Source organism: Muntiacus reevesi, chromosome 18, assembly GCF_963930625.1.
Source record: "Muntiacus reevesi chromosome 18, mMunRee1.1, whole genome shotgun sequence".
Classification (NCBI taxonomy): domain Eukaryota; kingdom Metazoa; phylum Chordata; class Mammalia; order Artiodactyla; family Cervidae; genus Muntiacus; species Muntiacus reevesi.
The window spans coordinates 34,903,358-34,920,442 of record NC_089266.1 but is presented as its reverse complement, the minus strand read 5'-3'; the positions used below and the strand labels follow the sequence as shown (position 1 = coordinate 34,920,442).

Genomic DNA, 17,085 nt, shown 5'->3' with positions numbered 1-17,085 from the left:
AGGAGAACGAAGCGGAGAGAGACCAGGGCCCTAGGAAGGTGACTGCAGATAGTCCCCGAGGGCGGGTCTGTGGCTTCTCTGATCTCAGGCGCTTCTCCACCCCCAGGCCCCGCCTCCACCCCTCCCAGCACTGCCTGGAAGTGAGGGGTGAGAGCTCCTCCTGGGACACCCCTTGCACTTAGGGAAAGAATCCTGTCCCCCATCCCCAGACTCTACCCGGGGGAGGACTCTCCCCTCCTCCCTCATCAGCACGTCCCCAGGCGAGGGGAGTGCCTGTACTTGCAGCTCCACCCTCCAGGCCCGAGGGCCCACTGGCCCGGGAGCGGTCTAGCTGAGATGACGGTCAAGCTGGATTTTGAGGAGTGTCTTAAGGACTCACCCCGCTTCCGGTAAGTGTACACAGGTGTCCAGGGGCAGAGGTGGGGAGGTCCAACACTCCCTAACATACACAACCTTCCCCATGTCGGACGGAGGATGTAGACAGAGGATGTCTTTCCAGGGCGTAGGTCTCAGAGGGGCAAGATCCAGCTTAGAAGTCAAAGCCGTACCTCTGGTATCAAATCCCATGCTCTGATGCTCGCCACCCTCTGCCAGTGTGGAGGGGGTCCCTCCAGCCTCTCTCAACCCCAGAGCTGGCACTCCCTCCTCCCTCTCTTGGGGACCCCTCCCCTCCCCCAGCACCTGCTCTGGGCGGTTAGCAACTTCCTGCCCTCGCCACATCCACCCTCTTTCTACCTTCCTGCTCTGGCCTGGGCCTTAGTAGCTCTCACACTGTGCAGAGTGAGTGAGCCAGAGGGGGTGGGTGGAAGTTCTTAACCCATCAGCTTTTTCTGTCTGTACCCTCGGCCCCCTAACCCCAACCCCTGACCCTGCCGACTGGACAGACCAGACAGGCCCAAGCTCTGTTCCCGTGACCTTGTCCCTCCTTTCCCAGAGCCTCTGTCGAGCTGGTGGAAGCCGAAGTGTCAGAATTGGAGACCCGGCTGGAAAAGGTGATCCGGATGTGGAAGGGTGACCCAGGGTGGGAGTGAGATGAGAGGGGTAGGGCCAGGGAGAAAAGCAGAGACCAAGTATAAGTTCTGGAGATTACTGAACATTAACCAGGTTGGGTAGATATTGGGGGCTACAGAGAAACCAAAAGGTGGTTCTATATCCTTAAGGAGCTCAGAATCTTGGAAAACAAGACTCACCTATGAACTCACTCGATCGTTCTGAAGACCTGCGTTATGCGGGACCCTGAGCCCCCAGAAGTTTCTGCCCTCAGGGGGCTCTCAGACTATGGGCAACAAATCAGTAAAACACTGACACGTTGCAGTCAGGCCTTCCTGGCTGTTCTTTAGAAAAGCAGCATGCTCCCATCCCCCTTATTTGGCTTTATTTTTTTCCCCTCTACAGCATTTATCTCAGCTATGTTATGTGTTTATTTGCTGTATTAGTTTTCTATTGTATAACAAATGATTACACATTCCGTGACTTCAAATAGTGCACAGGTATTAGCATAGTTGTGGGTCAGCACAGCTTAACTGCTCTGCTTCAAGCAGAGTTCCAGTCCTTGCCGTTGCGGGATTGAGGCCCTCATCTCCCAGAGACCCACAGTTCCCTCGCCCGGGGCCCTGTCCATAGGCAGTTTATTTCATAGCAGCTTGCTTCTTCTTCAAGGCCAGTAGTAGGCTTTCCCAAGTGTGTGCTGACGAGATGCCATCAGTTTATGTCAGAATGGGATTGCAGAGCGAATCCATCACCTCTGTCATTTGGGGGCGCCATCCTATTACCCTTGCTGTGTGGTGTGCTGATGAGAAGCATAATCCTCACTCACCCACACTCAAGAAGTGAGGATTATGCAAAAACGGGAGTCACAGGGTTCCTTAGCCTGTGTCTGTCCCACTTGCCAAGTCTGTTTCTTGTCTACTTTTCCCTACTGGATTGGAAGTATCATGAGGGACTTTTACATTTCCCCCTCCCCCGCCCCCCCTCAGTCCCCAGGGCCTTTGCCATGACCTGAAAGTTAGTAGGTAACCAACTAATAGATACATTTACTAATGAAATAGATACATTTAAATTGGTGTATAGCTGATTTACAATGTTGTGTTAGTTTCTGGTGTACAGAAAAGTGATTAGGTTGTACACATGAATATATACATATATTTTTAAGTTAAACTTTTTATTTGTAACTAATTGCAGATCACAAGAAGTTGCAAAAATAGCACAAAGAGGCACAGGTACCCATCTCCCAGCTTCCCCCAATGGTAGCATCTTCCATAACTGTAATCTCCTGCTCAAACCAGGAAATTGTTTCTGGCATGATACAGTAAGCTGTCTAAAGACTTCACTTGAAAGAAAAAAAGAAAAAAATAAAGACTTCACTTGAATTTTACCTGCTTTGCATATACCCTTAAAAAAAATTTTTTTTTCCATTTATTTATTTAGCTGTACTGTGTCTTAGTTGCTGCACATGGGATCTTTAGTTGCTGCATGTGGGATCCAGTTTCTGACCTGGGATGGAACCTGGACCCCCTAACACTGGGAGGATGGAATTTAGCCACTGGACCCCCCCAGGGAAATCCCCTTCTTTGTGTATAATTCAGTGGGCACTTTATCACATGTATAGATTCTTATAACCAGCATCACACTCAAGATACAAAACTCCTGTCATCACAAAGAAACTCTTTTGAGCCATTTTTTGGTAATGGTACCCTCCCTCCCCACCCCCTTCCTTATCCATGACAACCCCTCATATCTTTTCTATCTCTAGACTTGTCATTTCTAGGTTATCTAGGTGGAATCACACACAGTATGTGACCTTTCAAGATTGGCCTTTTTTTCCTCTCAAAATAATGTCTTTAGGTTTATTCAAGTTGTGGCCTATCAGTAGTTATCAGCAGTTCATTAATAGTTGATGAGTAGCTCATGCCTTTTGCATTGCTGAGCACGTGCTATTGTATGGAAGTATTAGTTTGTCACTAGTTTAGTCTTCTGAAAGTTCCTTATTCAACTATTTGGACGAAAACCTGGACACTCAGTCTCCCAATGGCGTTGTGATCCTCTGGGTCCTTGTCCCTTATTACAGACACCCACGGGTGACATCTGATAAAATTTGATCGTGGTCTGTTTCCTGACCGTTACTGACCCTGCCAGCCATCTTCAAGTCAAGCTGTAATTCCCTGAAGCCTTCACTAGCCTGAAAAAGTGTTTTTCAGTTTAACAAAAGTTCCGTGAGCAAACCTCTGTAGCCCATGTTTTCTGAGCCCCTGCTACTCAAGATTTCCTCACAGAACTGCCCTGGTGGTCTCTAGATCCCCAGGCTGAACTGACAGGCTCCATCAACTCTTGCCCTTTCCCAGATACAGTGACTCAGGCTGGAACCAATGGTGTCATCTCCAGGAGCCATGCAGCTCCTGCAGGTGAAAAGAACCAGGGGTCAGGAAACCTAGCTCTGGCTTCTGAGTCGGCCACCTCAAGGAGTGAGCTGGGAGGGAAACCAGTCTTCAGGCTATTCCTACTACCACAGGGGCCACCCAGAGACCCTCCTCAGGCCAATCACTGGTCCTTTGCTTATCAAGTCACCTAGGCAGGGGGAATGAACTGGGAGATTGGGATTGACGTGTATACTTAAACTATTAACACTGTGTATAAAATAGATAATTCATGAGAACCTACTGCATAGTTCAGGGAACTCTATTCTGTGCTCTTTGGTGCCCTAAATGGGAAGGAAATCTAAAAAAGAGGGGATTTATATATATAAATGGTTGATTCACTTCGCTGTACAGCAGAAACTAACAACATTGTAAAGCAACTATAGTCCAATAATTTTTTTTTTTTTAAGCCTCCTTGTTTGTAATTTAGGGCCAGACAGAATGGGCCCTAAGAGCACCATCTCTGCTCTGACCCTATGGCCTGGCTGACTGATTACTATATATGAGGAAATGTTCACTAAGTACAGAACGGACACCTCCAGACAGTAAATACTGTATAGTTTTGTGTTTTTTTAAACAAGGCATGTGGGATCTTAATTCCCCAACCAGAGATCATACCTGGGCGCTTGGCAGTGAGAGCTCAGAGTCCTAACCACTGGACAGCCAGGGTATCCCCCATTTCTGTAGAATTTTATACTGAGCAGGTAAAGCTCTGGTTTCATCCTGAGAGCCAGACAGTGCATGAGGATGGCGTTTCTGGGGAACTCTGAATCCAAGCAGATGTCGCAGGGCAGGAGAGATGTCCGGGAGGTGAAACCTACACTGGTTCCACTGTCAGACTGGGAGAAATTTTGATCCAGGCCCAGAGCAGTGGGAGCAAAGAAACTGAGATGAGAAAGCAGCTCGTGTGTATTAGAAACCAGACTGGGCCGCAGAGAAGTGTAGGTGGGGCGGGGAGGGGCACAGCCCTGGGAAAGGGGGGACAAGTCAGACAGGAGAGGAGCAGCACTGGGTATTGGTGGCACTGGCATGACTCCCTGTTGCTCTGTTGTTTCCCAGCTCCTCAAACTGGGGAATGGCCTCCTGGAAAGTGGGCGGCACTACCTTGCCGCCAGCCGGGCCTTCATCGTGGGCATTTGTGATCTCGCCCACCTGGGACCACCAGAGCCCATGATGGCGGTATGTGGAGGGTCCAGACTAGGCTGTGGTGGGGTCTGGGATGTGGAGAGACCCTGGGGAAGGCAAGGGGAGGGTCGGTCTGGGGTCTGGTGGTCCCAGGTCAGAGGTCTAGGGATGGGAGGACCCGACCGCCCTTGTCTGGTACTCTCTCTCTGCATCTTCTTGCCTAGGAATGTCTGGACAAATTCACTCAGAGCCTGAGCCACAAGCTGGACAGCCATGCTGTAAGTGGGGGGTGGTGGGGGGAACAAGGAAGTCTGTGATCCTGACCCCCACCTGCCAACTTCTTTTTCCCTCAGGAGCTCCTCGATGCTACCCAGCACACACTGCAGCGGCAAATTCAGACCTTGGTCAAGGAGTGAGTTGGGAGGGAAACCAGTCCTCTGGCCTCTCCCAATGCCATGGGGGCCTCCCTGAATAAAGGAGTTGTAAGATTGGAGGCTTCTGGTGGCCTGATCATTATCCCCTATCTCAAGGATCCCCTCGAAGTCCTGAGTGTCCATAGATGCAAGGTTGCGAATGAACCTTAGGGATTTCTCTGCTGTGGTCGGTGGGTATATGGGTAATTCTGTGTTATTTCTGCACCTCCAGAGGTCTCCGGAGCTTCCGAGAGGCTGGCCGGGATTTCTGGCGGGGGGCCGAGAGCCTGGAGGCTGCTCTTATCCACAACGCAGAGGTTCCCAGGCGCCGGGCCCAGGAGGCAGAAGAGGCTGGAGCTGCTTTGAAGGTTGCTCGAGCCGGGTACCGGGGCCGGGCCCTGGACTATGCCCTGCAGGTGCCTGCCCCTACCTGTCCTCCTGGGGTACCAGGACCTCAATCACCTCGAGGCTGGAGAGTCACTGGTATGCAGTGGGAGGGGTGGGGTCTGTGTCTTCAAGACTGACCTGAGATCTTTTGGGCTCTCAGATCAATGTGATTGAGGACAAGAGGAAGTTTGACATCATGGAGTTTGTGAGTCAACGTGGGGGTGGGGGTGGGGAGGAGCCTGCTGATAGCAGGAGGGACCAGGGAAAGAGAGGGGTCTGCCCCCTGCCCACCTTGTCCCCAGGTGCTGCGTTTGGTGGAGGCCCAGGCTACCCATTTCCAGCAGGGCCACGAGGAGCTGAGCCAGCTGGCCCAGTATCGCAAGGAGCTGGGTGGCCAGGTAGAACCCCAGGAAGCAGGGAGGTGGAGGAGGGAGGGAAGGGGCTCTGAGACAACTCCTGGCCTGGTGGGTAAGGCTGGGGCCATCTGAGATACCCCTCCTGTGCTCAGTTACACCAGCTGGTCCTGAATTCAGCCCGTGAGAAGAGGGACATGGAGCAGAGACATGTGCTGCTAAAACAGAAGGTGAGGACTGGGGCCGCAGGCAGGAGGCGGACGGCCCAGGGGCCTTGGTCTCTGCCCACTTCAGTTGCCCTTTGACACTTTTGTACCCCCAGGAGCTGGGTGGGGAGGAGCCAGAGCCAAGCCTAAGGGAGGGGCCTGGTGGCTTGGTCATGGAAGGACATCTCTTCAAAAGGGCCAGCAATGCATTTAAGACCTGGAGCAGGTGAGGAGTGAACATCCCAATTGGCCAAAACCATCGGTTTTGGGGTTTTTTTTTGAGTGGTTATAGTGTGTTAAATGGGGCTTTCCAGGTGGCTCAGTGGGTAAAGAATCCACCTGCAGTAGAGGAGACCTGGGTTCAATTCCTGAGTTGGAAACACCCCCCTGAGGAGGGCATGACAACCCAGTCCAGTATTCTTGCCTGGAGAATCCCATGGAGAGAGGAGCCTTGTGGGCTATAGCCCATAGGGTCACAAAGAGTCGGACATGCCTTAAGCAACCAAGCATGCATGCATGCACATACCATGTGTTAAATACAGCCAGGAAAAACAGACAGACCGCCCCTACACCCCCACCCCTTCCTTCAGAGACTTTACATTCCATCAGCACAGACAGACAGTGATATGGTAATTAAGTAAATTATATGTTATCCTAGAAGGTAAGAATACCATAGGCAAAAAACAACAAAGAAGCAATGTGGACACAGCTGGGAAGGAGCTGTGACTTTGAGTAGGGTGGTCAGTCTAGGCCTCGTGGAGAGGTGACTGTTGAGTGAGGACTGGAAGGATATCTAGGGGGAGAATGTTTTAGGCCGAAGGAGGAGCCCTTCCAAGGCCCTGAGGAACCTGGAGGGTTCAAGGAACAGAGGGGAGGCCCTGGGTGTGGACAGAGGGAGGGAGGAGGAAGTGGTAGAAGATGCAGGTGGAGCTAACGGGGTGTGAATCACGACGGCCTCGTTGGCTGTGCTCTGAGGGAAGTGGGGCGCCATGGGAGGGTGTGGAGCAGGGTGGTGACCTGCTCTGACGTGACCCCTTCCCCTTCCAGGGCCACCACCGGAGGGATTTTTGTGCAAATTAAGAAAGAGAGCCCTTTCTCCAAGATACTTGTATTTGCCAAAATGTTGTAGTAATGGACTTACTTTATTAGACAAAGCATTTTTACTGCCATCTGCTGGAAACTTGTCTCTGTGAATCTATCACAACTGGGTTGCTTGAGATGTGATCAGCAACCCTCACATGTCCCCGACTGCCCCTCCTCTGCAACATCTGGGATGGGCAACCCGGGTCTCTCTCTTCTCAGTGAGATTCTATGAAGCTGAGAGCACCCCCTCCCTCCTGTTCCTCTCCTGAACCATACCCCCACATCATTAACACTATTTCCACCTCTTCCAGACGCTGGTTCACTATTCAGAGCAACCAACTGGTCTATCAGAAGAGGTACAAGGTGAGCAGGCTGGGTCCTGAGTGCTGGGCCCCAGGAGAACTCAGCCCTGATGTGGCTGCTTGGACATCTGCCCTCCCCTCGCCAGGACCCTGTGACCGTGGTGGTGGATGACCTCCGTCTCTGCACAGTGAAGCTCTGTCCTGACTCAGAAAGACGGTTCTGCTTTGAGGTCGTGTCCCCCAGCAAGTGAGTACAGTGCCCAGCGGTGATGGCCTGTGTGTCTCAATCTTACCAGCTGGCAAGGGTCTTGGAGGCCCCTTGTGCTGCCCCAGATGTTAACCCTCGGGGGGAAGAGTATAGGGCAAAGGGGCATATCTAAAAGGATATTACCGATTGGTGCAGAGGTATTTCCATATGACTGGTACCAGCTGCACATTTGCTGAATGTCAGCCTGCCCATCCTGCCACTTGACTCCCCAAGCCTCAGACCCCTCCCTGCTCTCCATTCCCCTCTGGTCCAGGTCCTGCCTCCTGCAGGCTGACTCAGAGCGCCTCATGCAGCTGTGGGTCAGCGCCGTGCAGAGCAGCATCGCCACAGCCTTCAGCCAGGCTCGCCTTGATGACAGCCCCCGGGGTCCAGGGCAGGTACCTTAACCGGCAGTGCAGGGCTGGGCTGCCCAGCGAGCTAGGACATCCCTTCCCTCGGAGACACTCTTTCTTCCCCTGTTCCCCCCCAGGGCTCAGGACACCTGGCCATAAGCTCCTCTGCCACGCTGGGCCCTGGCGGGTTGACCAGGGGAAGGGAGCCTGGTGGAGTGGGGCACGTGGCAGCCCAGGTGCAGAGCGTGGATGGCAACGCCCAGTGCTGTGACTGCCGGGAGCCCGCCCCCGAGTGGGCCAGCATCAACCTCGGCGTCACTCTCTGCATTCAGTGCTCCGGCATTCACAGGTCTCTCCGCTCCCCCGGGTCCCAAGCGTGGGCCCCTGCTCCTCCTGGGTTGGGGGCGGGAGACTTGCCTGGGTTTCTTCTCACATTCTGCCTGTTACCTGGGCTGAGCCTGTGGGGCACAAGGTGGACTCAGGTGGGCCCAACCCCTCGGTGTCCTGGTCTGGCGAGGGTAGGAGGACACCCAGGGGGGTTGATCGGCTTGTCTGGAGGAGGTGTGGGGTCAGGATTGCTGAGGGTGGGGGAGCTGATGAAAAGCAGAGAGAGATGATATTATGAGGACTCAGCAGATCTATTCAGCCCTGGGGTGGGGGGAGGGGAGGGGAGTGGCATTGGAAGAGTTGTCCAGGCCAGAATGCCTGGAGAGAGGGGAGGTAGCTGGAGAGGATGAGGAGAAGGGAGGAGAGGGAATGGTGAACAGGCAGAATCCTGCTCGATCCCGGTCAAGACCACGTGACCCTGGCTGCCCTCTGCCTCCTGACCCAGCGCCTCTGCATGGGCCCCCATGTAGGACGTTGCCCCTAAGTCTTTTCAGGAGTAGCAACTGCCCCCACAGAGGGCCTGACGTATCCCCCTTGCTCTCCAGGAGCCTTGGAGTTCATTTCTCCAAAGTCCGGTCTCTGACCCTTGACTCATGGGAGCCGGAACTCGTGAAGGTGACTTGGGGTGCTGTGAGTGTGTGGGGGTGGGGTAAGGGCAGGGCTGCAGAGCCCGAGGGCTCAGACACTCACCCATACCCTACCTGTCTGTCTCTGCCTCCACCTGGGCCACCTGCAGCTAATGTGTGAGCTGGGAAATGTCGTCATAAACCAGATCTATGAAGCCCGTGTGGAGGCCATGGCTGTGAAGAAGCCAGGACCCAGCTGCTCCCGGTGAGGCTGGGGCTACCCTCCATTTGGGGAGGGAGGGAGGAAGGCCCAGGATGAGAAGAGGGAAGACTGTCTCCTTCCCCTGCAACACTCCCCCACCAGGCAAGAGAAGGAGGCCTGGATTCACGCTAAATACGTGGAGAAGAAGTTCCTGACCAAGCTTCCTGAGATTCGAGGGCGAAGAGGTGGCCGGGGGCCCCCCAGGGGGCATCCTCCTGTGCCCCCAAAGCCGGGGCTTATCAGGCCCAAGCCGGGGAGCTTCAGATCCAAGCCAGGTATACGGTTGGTTGGGCATCTGTGAGCGCCTGCTGTGCACTCAGCACCGTGCCAAGCCCAGTGGGGAGGCACAGAGTCCTGGGTCCAAGTCTTCCCCTTGAGAATCTTCGGGGGGCCAGACTGTACCAGCACTGGTTTTATAAGGCAAGAGTTTCAGGGATTAAAGTGAAGGATGGGAAGGACCATGGGGCTGGGAGGAAGCAGGAAGGGCTCTGTGAGGGTGCCAACAGCATGAAATGAGTCTCAGGAGAATGAGTGAAAGTCTCCAGAGGCCTGTGGATGAGGGTGGGAGCTTGGCTGGGAGAGAGGGAATCAAGAGAGCTGAGGTTGACTATCAGCTCACCCCCAACATCCCCACCAGTTGAGGTGGTCAGATAGGAAGAGGCGAAAGATGTGTCTATTCTATATGCCTAGGGACCCGCCCATATCCACTCACACCCTCCCACAACATCACCTCCCACAACAATTCCTGGTCTTGGAGTCCTCCCCACAATTGAGAAGTGACCTAAACCATCACAATGTCAGGGGTCTGTGCTGGGGGTTTCCTTCCCAGATTCATAGCTGGTTCCTTCTCACAGAACCCCCCTCTGAGGACCTGGAGAGCCTGCACCCCGGGGCCCTGCTCTTTCGAGCTGCTGGGCACCCTCCATCCCTTCCCACCATGGCTGACGCCCTTGCCCATGGAGCCGATGTCAACTGGGTCAACGGGGGTCAGGAGAATGCCACACCGCTGATCCAGGCCACAGCTGCTGTGAGAGTCTTGGTGACCTCCCTACAACACCTTTAGTCTCCTCTCTTCCCTCTCCTGACCTTGGTCCCAGCTCTTAACCTTCTCCCCAGCCCCTAGGGAGTGATAACCAGTAGAGCCTGATTGCTAAGAGGGTGAGATTTGGAGGCAGAGAAACCTGGGTTTGGATCCAGACCCTCACCACTTACAGCTGTGAACCTCCTTGTGCCTCAGTTTCCTCATCTGTAAAATAGGGATAATGTGCCTCATTAGGTTGTACTATGGATGTAATACATGCAAAGAGCCAGAACAGAGGGACTTCCCTGATGGTGGTCCAGTGGTTAAGATTCCGTGCTTCCAAGGCAGGGGCTGCGGGTTCAGTCCCTTATTGGAGAACAGATCCCACGTTTCCCGTGATGCGGCCAATAAATAAAGCTTAAAAAAAAAAAAAAAAAGCAGAGCCTGCCACCCCATACCACTGAACTGACCCGACTCCAAAAATATCTTTTAATTTGTCTCTAATTCGCCACGTTCTCTCCGCATTCTCTATTTCTCCATGCAGAATTCTCTTCTGGCCTGTGAGTTTCTCCTCCAGAACGGGGCAAACGTGAACCAGGTGGACAACCGAGGCCGAGGCCCGCTCCACCACGCAACCATTCTTGGCCACACGGGGTAGGGACAACAGGGATGATGGCCTCGGGAGGAAGGCTCCAGACGGGGTGAGGGGCCGGCTGAACTTGGCTATCTTGTCCAGGTTGGCCTGCCTGTTTCTGAAACGGGGGGCCGATCTGGGAGTTCGAGACTCTGAAGGCAGAGACCCCCTGACCATCGCCGTGGAAACAGCCAACGCTGACATCGTCACTCTGTGAGGGTGCCTGGGGAGGCTGGGCTCGCGCTTGCACTATCCACTTGGGCGGGGCTCACGCCAGACCCCAGCTTGCCAGGCGGGGCCTGGGGAGGGGCGGGGCCAGCTCCTGGACGACTGAGAAAGGCTCCAGGTGTTGACTGAGGCTTGGAGTAGGAACGGGAGAGGACAGGATAAACTCACCTTCCTTGGTGGATTTATTCTGAGAGAGGTATCATTCATTAACGTTGTCAGGCATCTTTAAAGTACTAGACCCTGGGGAAACAGGTGAATGAAACAACCCAGCTCAAAGGATGGGAAGGTGGGGGTGGGGGTGGGGTGAGAATGTCATTCATTCCTTAATTCTCTCCCCCTTCAGGCTACGATTGGCAAAAATGAGGGAGGCCGATGCGGCACAGGGCCAGGCTGGTAAAGTACACCTCCCTTCCACCCTGCACAGCATTGTTAACTGTGGGCTTCTGGCCCCTGGTGACTTGTCCCCAACTCCCTGTCCTCAGCTTCATTGATTAATTACATTATTTATTCAACAAATACGTATTGGGCGCATCCTACGCTCCAGGTCCTTGAAACAAAGCAAAGAATAGGCGAGGGCGCTGCCCTGACAGCACAGACATCTCCTCCACCCACGTTGGAAGCGCGTGCTCTTACCAGGCCGGGCTGTCCCTATTGTGCTATTCGTGCTAGGACCCAGCCTCTCAGCCCTTTCTCCCTCCCCTCAGGAGATGAGACATATCTTGACATCTTCCGTGATTTCTCTCTCATGGCATCCGACGACCCGGAGAAGCTGAGCCGGCGTAGTCATGACCTCCACACGCTTTGATCCCAGGCCTTCAAGGGCTTGCACCCCCATCCCTTCCCTCCCCACCGCCCACTCTTCCATTAAAGCCTTTGTGCTTTGCTCTTCAAAGTTCATTTATTGGCCACCCCCTTCCGGCTGGGGCTGGTGAGATATAGGGCACTGGGACTCCTGGGGTGCAAGAGCGATTGAGAGTTTTCGAACTGGAGTCACTGGAGGGGTAACTCCTGGGAGTAAGGGGGAGCTTCGGCCTCTAGGGCGGGGGCTCGCGGGCTCAGGCGACGTGGCCAGACCAGTCCAGCCAGGCAGAGGCCGCTTGCGTGGCGTGGGTTGGGTCTAGCCGTGGGGAGGGGGGGGCGGCTGGCATCCGGCAGGGATGGCGAGGCTGGCTCAGGCCACCCTGGCCCGGAGGCATCCCTGGAATGTGGATGCTCAGCACCCGCCCCCTCGGGAATTCCCCGCTGGAGCGACAGAAAAGGAACAGGTCCCCAACCCCTGACGGCCGGCCCTCAGTTTCTTGAGCGGCGGGATAGGAGATGCCGGCGTCCACGGAATTGTAGACGTGAGGTCGGGCACACCAGGGGGCCCGTGGGGCCGTCGCGGGTACATCCGGAACGACGTGACTGAGTCACCCCCCGGACCCCACCCCCGCTAGCGTGCGCTGGTCCAGCTTGTCCGCCCCGTCTCTCTGGTTCGCCACTCGGCTTCCACCACCACCCTAGCAGCGCTCGGCCGGCGGGGGCGGGGGCGAGGGGCGGGGCGCCTAGGGGGCGGGGCTGCCTCTTAAAGGGCCCCCGGCCGCTGCCCTTAGGCCACTTCCTGGGGGCGGAGAGGACTTAAGCGGTTGCAGCGAAACCTGAGGAAGGCGTCGGCGCCCGAGTCCCGAGACTCCCGACTGCTTTCATCGGAGTCCTCGGACATTCCCAGCTTGTACAGAACGTGCATCTGCGGTCCCCAGATACAGAGGCACCCCCCCGCCATCGGCTCCGGTAGCCTCGCCTCCATCTCCTGGGACCCGCGCCGGAGTCAGGCAAGGCAAGGCCTCAAACTGGTCCCCGGAGCCCTGCGTGGACTTGCCCACGGTGACAGCGATCTGCCCGAGAAGCTGGACCCTTCAGAGTCGGCCTTGTGCTCGCCACCGTCACCTGCTGGTTGGATTCTGGAAAGCCACTGTCTGAAGACCACAGAAAGGAATCGCTGACCACCCAGAATCGGATCTCTATCTCCCGTACCTCTCTGACTTCCCTCTGCTCTTTTCAACCGTTCTCTCGACCTTTCCGGCATCCCTGTGCCCAGAAACCATCCCTCACCACCAAGGCAGCTAGGGTGAGCCCCAAATCTTGCTGCCTTGTACTCCAACCTGTGCCTCCCACTCAGAGACAGTCTGAACCTTACCACCCAGTTCTGCATATATCCAGGAAGTTCTGCCTTTTCTTCTCTTTCGGGGTCTTATATACTCCTCAAAATTTCTCCTCCTCCTGTGCCCTCTTCGCCCCCCTCCTTCGGGGGCCCCGTGACCCTGAATGTCGGGGGCACGCTATATTCCACCACGTTGGAGACCTTGACTCGATTCCCAGACTCCATGTTGGGGGCCATGTTTAGGGCTGGTACCCCCATAACCCCCAACCTCAATCCCCAGGGAGGTGGCCACTACTTCATCGATCGAGATGGCAAGGCCTTCCGGCACATCCTCAATTTCCTCCGGCTGGGCCGCCTAGACCTGCCCCTTGGATATGGGGAGACAGCACTTCTGAGGGCAGAGGCTGACTTTTACCAGATCCGACCCCTCCTGGATGCTCTGCGAGAACTGGAGGCCTCTCGGGGAACCCCAGCTCCCACAGCCGCCCTGCTCCATGCAGATGTAGATAGCAGCCCCCGCCTGGTGCACTTCTCTGCTCGTCGAGGCCCACACCACTATGAGCTGAGTTCTGTCCAGGTGGACACCTTCCGGGCCAATCTCTTCTGCACCGATCCTGAATGTCTGGGTGCCCTGCGGGCCCGATTTGGTGTGACCAATGAGGACAGGGCAGAGGGAGGCCCACATTTCCATCTGGAATGGGCCCCTCGCCCCACAGAACTCCCCGAAGTGGAGTACCGCAGACTAGGGCTGCAGCCACTGTGGACCGGGGCACCAGGAGAGCCACGGGAGGTGGTGGGCACACCCAGCTTCCTGGAGGAGGTGCTGCGGGTGGCTCTGGAACACGGCTTCCGTCTCGACTCTGTCTTCCCTGACCCTGAAGACCTGCTCAACTCCCGATCTCTACGCTTTGTTCGGCACTAGGAACTGAGACCTGGGAATGCTGCCCTCAGTTTGACTTCATGGGGGGGTGGGGGGGAGAAAGAACGGGTCAGTAAAGGGGTTGAAGATTCTCCTGAGGCCTTTTCCTAGCTCTGCTCCGGGAGCTGTGAGAGTCAGAGGCCCCACTGCACCTGACTGGAGAGCCCAAGTATGGACAGGAATCCCCACACTGGAGAGAGCCCACCAAGAACCCACGAGATCACTGGGTCTGAACCGGAGCTGATCCTGGGAGGGCTGGGGAGGCTTCCCTGGCTGGTCCTCCCTGAGTCTGGGGACCTTCGGTGTTTCCTTGCTTGGAGCTCAGTATTCAGAGTCTGGAAAAGCAAGTATGCTTCTCTGCCCAGGCTCAGCTTAGCAGGACTGTGGAAGGACGGTGAGGTCTGAGGGAAAGAACTTTGGATTGCTCTAATGAGGTCTCTTGGACTGTGACTTCTCCTGGAGATGGTGGCCTTGCCTGGCCTAACAGATGAGAGGTCAGAACACTGAAATATGGGAAGGGAGGTTCTTTGCTGTGTCCTAAGCCACCACTGAGGGAGACAGGGAGGGCTACGCCCTACCTTAGGTTGGCATAAGGGAGCTAGGAGAAACCCCATTAACTGTGGGGCTGGAGCATCCCTCTGGAGACCCAGGTGTGGTTTTTTGTTTGTTTGTTTTTGATCCAGGTGTTTTAAAGAATCCCATGTTGAAGGTGGGGCTGGCTACAGGGAGGAGCGGGGCATCTTCCTGGGTCCAGGCCTTCCTTCCTTCATGTGTACGTGCCTGTCAGCCAGTGACTCTGACTGATGCGTGGATCCCTGCAGTCCTGGCTCTCAGCCATGTTGCTGGAGGTGGCGTCTGTGTGCTGGTCTTTCTGTGGCCTCTGCATGTCCAGGCCTGTTTGGGGTTGCCCAGCAACTGTTTTGGTACCAGGTGTGTCTGTGGTATGGGTGTGAGTAGACTGACAATTAGTTTAATCACAAGGGGTGTGTGTGCACATGTGCTTCACACATCCACGTAGGCAGGAGAGGCCTGCTGAGCTTTGAGTCACTAGGATCTTCTAATGAGAGGTAAGAGAAGTCACTGGGCTTAGCTAGGCCTTGGAGGCCTGTATAGAACTCTCTGTTGCTACGGCAACCATGAGCCTGTTGCTAGGAGATAGTTGGGGAAGGCCCAAGGCTGCTCAGGGCGAAGAGATGAACAGAAGAGTTTGAGAGAGTGGGGGAGGATGTGGACAGGGATGGGTTTCTGGATCCCTGGGGGTACGGGATACTCACAAACAGCTTCTTCACTGGAGAGTCACTTACTATTTATCACTGGTCATGATTTACAGGAAGAAAAATAAAATTGCTTTTGGAATCACCAACTCATGAAGGTTGCTGAGGGCTAGGTTGGGGGTATAGCAGCAGCCCTGCTTTCTCTACCCATCTCCCACTAGAAGAATCTTCTTCCAGTCCCGAATTCATTGGGCCCCAAGTTTACCCCAGCCAGAGATGGGGTAGTGTCACTGTGCTAGAATGCTCTAGAACCTCCAGACAAAGGGCTGGAACCAGGATCACAGAGCATTCCAGTGCCTTTCCAGCCTAGGTGGGGCCAACCCTCCCTCCAGCACCCCCAGCAGGCCTCATGTGGACACTGGCACTAGGTGGCATCTTCCTGGCAGCCGTTGAGGCCTGTGTCTTCTGCCGTTTCCCAGACCGTGAGTTGTCGGGCCGCCTGGCTCGGCTTTGCAGCCAGATGGAGGTCCAGTGGAAGGACTGTGAGGTCTCCTGGACATTCTCGGCCTTTGCCTTAGGTAAAATCAGAGATCCAGAGATGGGCCTAGCAACACTCACCCCTGTGCCCCAAGGGGCCTGCAAGTGGCCTCCCAGCTCTGCCTCTCAGCCATCTCCTCAGTCCACAGCCCTCTCTGGACACACTTTCTGCTCCCTCGGGGAGAGCTTCTTCAGACCCTGGGAAAGGGCCCAGAACCTCCTTCCAGGTCAATGAGGGAATCACCCAATCCTTACCCATCTCCACAGATGATGCATCCTTGAACAAAATCACAGAGAAGACTCACAGAGTCCTGAGAGTCATGGGTGAAGTCAAGGGGGAAGGCACAACCAAGGAGGGGGCTGGGGAGGTGGGGTAGGGAAGGGTGGAGGGCAGATGGGGACAGGAGAGAGTGATGGGGTGGTGCTGGGTGAAGGGGTGGAGGTGAACCAGCCCTGCCGAGGCCATGGGCACTCTAGCTGCTCTCTGCCTCCCCAGAGATCAAAGGGTCTCTCTACTCACTCCCTTCGTATTGGCAATGGCTTCAAAAGACCAAACTCCGGGAGTACAACAGAGAAGGTACAGATGTGGGGAAGGACCAAGGGGTGCCTAGGTCCTTGGGCAAAGGGGTGTGTGGCTGAGCTCATCGTCCCCACCCTGCCTTGTCTTTCATTTCAGCTCTCTGCCCTCCCGCCTGCCGTAAGTAGGAAAGGGAAGGGGTAGCGAGAGCCAGGGGCTTGGGGCACCTGAGCAGAGCTGTCACGGAGGAGTGGAAGCATGGAGCGGAGGCTTCCCGCAGCACTGCTGGTCCTACTGTCTCCTGCAGGGGGCAGCACCATCCTGTACAACTGTTCCACCTGCCAGGGCTTCGAGGTGTACTGTTGGCCCCGAAAGCGCTGCTTCCCAGGTCCTTACTCCCCGCCTCTGCCTCACCCCCACCCAGATCTCTGAGCTCTGAGGCTCCCCCACCATCGATGGGTGTGGCCCCCAGGATCACTCACTGCCTCCCGGGTCCCGTAGGAAGTCACGATCTTTGGGAAGCTCGGATCCTGCTCCTCTTTGTGTGCGGAACTGCCCTGCTCCTGAGTGTTCTGAGCCTCGTGGTGGAGTGAGTTGGGGGATCAGGGCGGGAGACAACCTCACCACCTCCCACCAGTACCCCCTTATCCTTCCTCCTGCCCTCACGCCCCTTCCCTCCTCCATTCCCAGGCCTCCCACCCTCTGTTTTCCCTTAGGTACAACTACTTCCAAGCAAAAAGTTGACTTGTGAAAATGAGGAGAGAGCCTAGCCTCCAGT

General features: G+C 55.4%; 3 protein-coding genes across 3 annotated transcripts; all 3 read left to right on the top strand.

Annotated features, from left to right (window-relative positions):
* Positions 1–255: 255 nt before the first annotated feature.
* ACAP1 (ArfGAP with coiled-coil, ankyrin repeat and PH domains 1) lies at positions 256–11,828 on the top strand. The gene is made up of 22 exons (XM_065910428.1): positions 256–389; positions 935–992; positions 4,473–4,592; positions 4,763–4,816; positions 4,892–4,950; positions 5,184–5,367; positions 5,499–5,543; positions 5,641–5,736; positions 5,847–5,921; positions 6,014–6,123; positions 7,292–7,343; positions 7,429–7,529; positions 7,804–7,927; positions 8,020–8,231; positions 8,815–8,884; positions 9,006–9,100; positions 9,200–9,372; positions 9,952–10,124; positions 10,663–10,772; positions 10,855–10,965; positions 11,324–11,373; positions 11,685–11,828. Exons 1-22 carry the CDS (start codon positions 337–339, stop codon positions 11,783–11,785), a joined length of 2,226 nt encoding a protein of 741 aa, XP_065766500.1. The 5' UTR covers positions 256–336; the 3' UTR covers positions 11,786–11,828.
* A 1,406-nt stretch (positions 11,829–13,234) lies between these two features.
* On the top strand, positions 13,235–15,402 carry KCTD11 (potassium channel tetramerization domain containing 11). Its single transcript, XM_065910438.1, has one exon. It carries the CDS (start codon positions 13,344–13,346, stop codon positions 14,040–14,042), a length of 699 nt encoding a protein of 232 aa, XP_065766510.1. The 5' UTR covers positions 13,235–13,343; the 3' UTR covers positions 14,043–15,402.
* A 246-nt stretch (positions 15,403–15,648) lies between these two features.
* TMEM95 (transmembrane protein 95) lies at positions 15,649–16,900 on the top strand. The gene is made up of 6 exons (XM_065910440.1): positions 15,649–15,831; positions 16,058–16,114; positions 16,287–16,367; positions 16,467–16,487; positions 16,588–16,695; positions 16,809–16,900. The coding sequence occupies exons 1-6, from the start codon at positions 15,663–15,665 to the stop codon at positions 16,898–16,900; spliced, it is 528 nt and encodes a 175-aa protein (XP_065766512.1). The 5' UTR covers positions 15,649–15,662.
* The last annotated feature ends 185 nt before the right edge of the window (positions 16,901–17,085 follow it).

Excerpts from the sequence above, each read along its gene's own strand:
- ACAP1 (XM_065910428.1), top strand. The coding sequence starts at position 337 with ATGACGGTCAAGCTGGATTTTGAGGAGTGTCTTAAGGACTCACCCCGC. Across the intron at positions 4,593-4,762 it reads CACCAGAGCCCATGATGGCG|GAATGTCTGGACAAATTCAC; the intron begins GTATGTGGAGGG and ends CTTCTTGCCTAG. Across the intron at positions 5,737-5,846 it reads GCAAGGAGCTGGGTGGCCAG|TTACACCAGCTGGTCCTGAA; the intron begins GTAGAACCCCAG and ends TCCTGTGCTCAG.
- KCTD11 (XM_065910438.1), top strand. The coding sequence starts at position 13,344 with ATGTTGGGGGCCATGTTTAGGGCTGGTACCCCCATAACCCCCAACCTC.
- TMEM95 (XM_065910440.1), top strand. The coding sequence starts at position 15,663 with ATGTGGACACTGGCACTAGGTGGCATCTTCCTGGCAGCCGTTGAGGCC. Across the intron at positions 15,832-16,057 it reads ATTCTCGGCCTTTGCCTTAG|ATGATGCATCCTTGAACAAA; the intron begins GTAAAATCAGAG and ends CCATCTCCACAG. Across the intron at positions 16,115-16,286 it reads CAGAGTCCTGAGAGTCATGG|AGATCAAAGGGTCTCTCTAC; the intron begins GTGAAGTCAAGG and ends CTGCCTCCCCAG.